General features: G+C 45.4%; 1 protein-coding gene across 1 annotated transcript in view; it reads right to left on the bottom strand.

The window, feature by feature from the left end:
• Window positions 1-726: 726 nt before the first annotated feature.
• Window positions 727-6,000, bottom strand: part of LOC310958052 (phospholipid phosphatase-related protein type 4-like) — a gene marked incomplete at both ends in the record, with an annotated part of 53,427 nt that continues 48,153 nt past the window's right edge. Inside the window, 3 exons of the mRNA XM_083928850.1 lie at window positions 727-1,238; window positions 1,545-1,937; window positions 3,465-3,621. Of these exons, the coding sequence (XP_083784976.1) occupies window positions 727-1,238; window positions 1,545-1,937; window positions 3,465-3,621 (1,062 nt within the window). The remainder of the gene's footprint in view (window positions 1,239-1,544; window positions 1,938-3,464; window positions 3,622-6,000) is intronic.

The following is a 6,000-nucleotide window of genomic DNA, read 5'->3' as shown; positions in this document are numbered from 1 at the left end:
TGGGCTTTGAATGCAGATGTCCATCTTATGGTGCGTGGGTACACTGTTAAGTTTATATATCGATGCTGTTACTGTATCTGTGTTTGACAAAAGGATGAGAGCCGAGAATATACTGTACGTAAAAATGTTGTGACAAGAACGTTAACCCACTGACCGCTGACCCAGCGGTCAGAGGAGAGAGGGGTAGAGTCATTAGTCTGGGAGCTGTGGGACAGAGCGAGGAGGCTGGAGTCTCTCCTTCTGAGTGCAAGAAAAATGTTGAAGCAAACTCACCCCTCTTTTGTTTGGCCCTGACTATAGTCCTTTCTTATTGGCCAATTGAAGATTGTGGGCAGGGCTAATTGCGTTAGTACTCTCTATGGCTTTTGTCCAAAAGAGGATCATGAATCTCTTGCTAATAGGCTTTAATAAGCTTACAGTACATCTCCTAGTATTTAGGCATAAGACATTATCCACTTGGGTGCAAAACTAGCTTGGGGGCTAGGGGGACAATCGGCCATAAATTGTGCCCTAATTGGCCAGGTGAAAGGTTGTGGGTGGGCCATCTTCTCTTGGCTGACCCTAGGTGGTGTAAAGATTTAACCAAATTTCCTTTCTTTTTGAGGAAAACCTTTTGGCCCAATCGGAAGTTGTGACTGGGCCATGCAGCATCTCCGCTGAAATGTTGTACTGGTCAAGTAGAACATATTTTAATCACAGGTATAGATGAATTCAACACTGAGTGTGTTATTCTTTATAGGCCAACCCCAAAGTAGGAGATGGCGTGTGAGTCAGGATGGGGCGGGGTAAGGTAGGGGGAGGGGTTGGGCTGGGACGGCCATACATCCCCTGCAGCTGCCTGTTGGGGTGGTTAGGGTGGTTAGGGTGGATGGGGTTTTCCTGAAAACTTCTGAGGTTTTCGTGAAAACGGTTGCTGCTTTCGTTGTCAAGGCGGTTACTGTCGTCACAGAGGCGGTGGTTATTGTGGAGGTCGGGGGTGGGCCCTCGTTCAGGAACATGGGCAATGTGGGAGCCGCTCTTCCTCCTCAGGGTGGACTCACGGCTGGACGAGGCAACCGACTGGCAGTCGGAGCCACCGTCGCTGCTGGCAGCCGTTCCCTCCACCGGGGTGACTCTGATGGTGGTGATGGCCTGAGGGTGGGGGTGGAAGGGAGGAGAAAAGGTGGCAGTGGGGGTGAATGGCATGTTGGAGTTGGTAGTGATGGGGCTGAAGTTGGCTGAGTTGGGGTTAAAGTTGGCTGAGTTGGGGATAAAGTTGGCTGAGTTTGGGTTAAAGTTGGCTGAGTGGGGGTTAAAGTTGGCTGAGTGGGGATTAAAGTTGGCTGAGTTGGGGTTAAAGTTGGCTGAGTGGGGGTTAAAGTTGGCCGAGAGGGGGTTAAAGTTGGCTGAGTTGGGGTCAAAGTTGGCAGAGTTGGGGCTAAAATTGGCCGAATTGGGACTAAAGTTGGCCGAGTTGGGGCTAAAGTTGGCCGAGCTGGGGTTAAAGTTGGCAGAGTTTGGGTTAAAGTTGGCGGAGTTAGGGTTGAAATTAAAGTGAGCATTATTAAAGTTGGGATTGTTGGGGTTAAAATTGGGGTGCGGGAAGTGGTTGGGGTTATTGGGATGTAAGGGGTGTAAAGGGTGTACAACATGTGGATGGTTTGTGTATACACCTCCTCCTTCCCCTCCTTCTCCTTCGCTCTCCGTTTCGGTTCCTGTCACGCTCCTCCGTCCATCCACTGACTCTCCGTCCCTCAGCGAATCACAGCTGTCTGTGTGTCTGTTCAGGTCGTTGAGAGTGAAAGCTGACTGTCGGAGCGAAGGTCGTTGTTCAGGTGGTTTCCATCGCCAAGAGCCACTTCCGTCGGTGCTGGGAGGTTTCACCACAGGTTTGTTTGATCTGGACTCTGGGTGGGCTTCAACACGAACTATACTGCCACTTCTTTCCAAACCTCCTCCTAACAGAACAAGACAAATAATCAGTAACTCGATCAATTTATTCTACTACTGAACAATAATCCTCATCTTGAATGTCTAAATCACTCATACTACTGTGACTCTGATACATGAAATCCCACTCCTTGCTATCTTCATACTGACAAAGGCAGCACATACCAGATCTACTCCTTCCACCCTTACCTTTCACAATAAAAGCCTTAAACTCTCCAACTGTTGAGCTGATGTCGCGCATTAGTTTGTATATTCACAGGTGAGCCTTTCATGTTTTCGTGTTGTTCGTCACAGCCCCTGTGTGTAAATGCCTTTATGCCGGGAATAAAGCAGGGAACTAAGATAGCTCCTTTTCCAACATTTCTAATGGCCCAGCCAGACTGCACGCATTGGTGCTTCAACGAAACCTGTTGCTTTTTATTTTGGCGCCCATGTGTGCAGGTTAGAGCAGCCACGCTGCTCCGCTGCCTGTGCAGGAAAAACTCTGGCTAGCAGTGCTGCAACAGCACTGAAGCAGCTACTGCTGCTGTTGATGACACACGCTTTCAAGGTGCAGCAGTTTCAGCGAGGCAGCAATATAACAGAGCTGAAAGCTCAGAGGTGAATTGATATCCATTGATGTCCAATAACCAAGGTTAAGGGTGGTAAAATTCTACATTTTTGTAACTGTCAAGAAATGACAAGTACCCATTAAAAGGCAAAAAACAACAATGAATCAGTGCAAATATGTAGTTGATTTTTTAAAGTTATTTCCTTTAACAGCTGGATACTGATACAACTTTGTTGATGACTATTTTCAGTGACAGATTAATGCAAATTTGGTGCTCTAGGGAATATATGTATGTGGGATTGAGTAAAAATAAACTACAGTGTGTGTGTTAATGGTAAAGAAACATGTTACCCAGTGCAACAGTGTAGCTCATTGATGTAATTTTAAAAACAATGGAGGAAGAAGATACATTGGGCTCTGATACACACACTTGTTAAAACACATCTATTGTTGATTTGGGTCTTTTTTAATCTTTTGTGAACTTGTGAACTGATTTGTGGACAAAAATGTAGAAAAGCATTTACACTATGGTGGCAAAAAAGGCTAAAAAATATAACCTTAATCATTTTTGCAAGAATATGAAAAACTGTTAATTTCAGTAAAGTTCTTATACAAACACAAGTAAAAACTCAGTGTAATTATTATAAGAGAATGAGAGCATGGCTGTGATCAGTGGAACCCTCTTACTGAGACCCTCCTACCTGTGAAGATTGTTTTTGAGTATTTTCCTATTCTGTTCATTCTTTCTACTGTCATAAATTGTACGTCCTTATCACTGGATGAGCAATGCCATCTTCCATTTCGTTTCATAAAACAATCCACCTCATGGTGTTCTGCAAAAACACATTGTAAAGAGTATGCTAGAGGGCAGTTAAGGATGCCAATCTTCTCTGTGGTCGGCTCATTTGTGATGTTTGATGTTGTTAGGATCCACATGTAGTCTCACACACCAGATATGCATTATTAGTCTATTAGCTGTACAGACCTCCTCCTCCCACTGCTCCGGTAGTGGAGGCCGGTGGTGAAGGGTCCTGGTCCGTCAGGGCTCGGTACCGAATGGATCCTGTGCAGCTGACAGTACTGCCACCATCCTCCGACCGAGGAGAGTGAAGCAGACCCTGCTGTTTGGATAAGGCTATCACCTGGAATAGGAGGATGACAGTGAAATGTGAGCTATTCAATCTTATCAGATAAGAAGTTGTTGAATAAGCTTTTGAAGTACATTGACTCATGAGGTCAGGGATATAGTTGGCATCTCGAGATACTTCAACATTAAATGCTTTTTGTTTTCTTGCACCACTGCATTTTGCAACTAGAATTACCTTTACAGTTATATGCCTCCGCCAACAAATCAAGTTGCATGTTGCTTTTATGACTGTCTGGACTTACATAATACAGTATATGTATGTCTTTGAAGGAATTTAATAAAAGATATAAAGTATAGTTTTTGGTGAAACATGGATGCTTCACACACATCTTCAGATCTTCACACAGTTTGAAGATTAGTGTAACCCATTCAGTATCCAAGCCTGCTGTTCTTGAGTAACGGCATTGCATAATGTCCAAAAATGTGACTTGCAATGACCTTTGAACACCTTTGAGCCCCTACTGACAATCTGAAGACATTCCCTCAAGGTGTTCCTGTGATATTGCGTTCATAAGAATGAGAAAGATGTGTGATCTTGATCTTTGACCTCCAAAAATTAATCAGTTCAGCTTTGTCGAAGTGGACATTTGTGACAAACTTGAAGACATTCCCAGGGGTTCCCAAGGTAACAAGTTCACAAGACAGGGATGGATGGACAGACAGATGGACAACCCAAAAACATCATCAGCCGTTGCCATCATGGAGTTATGATAACAGAAAATAACTCAGTTCCTAAATATTAAAAACATAATAAGGTTTGAGCATTCAAATCTCTAAATCATCCTTTCATTGATTTAGCCATGGAAATACTTGTATTCAGTCTCTTAGACATTACTTTACTTTGTTGCCAAGGATTTTTCAGAGATTCTCTTTGGGACGAAGTCTGCCTGCAGTGGGCAGTGGCCCGGGTGTTGCCAGGGTAGGCAACCCCCGGGCCACTGCTTGTGTGTTCCCTGTGGCCATTGCCTTCAACTCACAAATTGTTTGTTATCCGAAGGACGCCATTACCACGTGGAGAGACGAACTATCAGAGATTCTTCACTGACACTGGGCACGCTCTGGAGAGCGCGTCACCACTCACAAGACCCAACTCCTTTTCCCCTTGTTCACTGTGCACTTTTTATGTGAAGATTATCTTTATTAAATCATTAGAATCTGACTCTAAGTTGTGTCTGCATTTGGGTCCCCGTTTCCCTGTTTTCCCAGTCACTGTTCATGACAGAACGATCTGGCCAAAACATAGACCAAGCAGACACCGAAGCAAACTCACAAGGTTTCTCCGTCTGCCAAGCGGTGTCCACCCAAGGAGTTCTGCTCCGACAACATTCTCAGATGCTTCAAGGGATATTGGAGAATCTTAACCAGCTCTCTGTCTGTGTTTCTCGCATGGAAGAACAACAGGTTAAGTCTCTCAATGTTCCACCCATCTCGGCTTCTTCATCAGCTATGCCCGTGAGTAATCTACAGCCCTGTGAACCTTTCGTTCCTGCAACTGAGCGTTATGATGATGGAAAATCAGGGGAGTATAAAACATTTCTTTTTCAGTGCTCACTGGTTTTTGGTCAACAGCCATTCACTTATGCTAACGACACCACCAAGATAGCCCATGTGTTAGGCTTACTCACAGGCAGGGCCAGGAATTGGGGGGCAGCTTTTTAGAACAATCCTTTGACCCAGTCTTCAACATATCAGCAGTTTTCTAGTGAGATTCCCAAAACCACTGCACCAGGAGGTGAAAGAGTATATCCAGGGCTTGTTGAATCAGGACTGGATTACTCCTTTACGCCCTTCGTATGCCTCACTTGTTGTGTGTGTGCGAAATAAAGATGGGACTTTAAGACTGTGTTGCGACTACAGGGAGCTGAACAAAAAGTCGGCCCCTGATCACAATCCCATACCCCGAATCCAAGACATGCTTGACTTTCTAACTGGCAGCTCCCGTCACTCCGTCCTGGACCAGGGGAAGGCCTATCACCAGCGGTTCCGTGACCAGGAAAGCCAGCCTAGAGGAACATGGAGACTGTTTGCGTGGTTTGAGAGATGGTATGTGTAAACTGTATCTGGACGACAGTCTGGTCCATAGCCCAAGCTTTGAGGACCACATTGAGCACCTGAGAACTGTGTTACAGAGACATCAGGAGCACAGGATTAAGCCCCGCAAGTGTGAGGTGTTGAAGAGGATGGTGAGATTTCTGGGACGGTTGGTGCCTGGACAAGGCTACACTATGGACCCATCTGAGGTGGCCCCAGTCCAAGCCTTAGAAGAGTTATGGGATTCCTCCCATACTACGAACCATTCGTCCTCAACACAGATGCATCCCAGGAGGGATAGGGAGCAGTACTTTACCAAGAATGGGAGACAGAATGGCAAGAT

The sequence above is a fragment of the Echiichthys vipera genome (genome assembly GCF_963691815.1).
Source record: "Echiichthys vipera genome assembly, chromosome: 15".
NCBI lineage: Eukaryota > Metazoa > Chordata > Actinopteri > Perciformes > Trachinidae > Echiichthys > Echiichthys vipera.
Note: the sequence above shows the minus strand (reverse complement) of the source record. Positions and strands in the feature narration are given on the sequence as shown.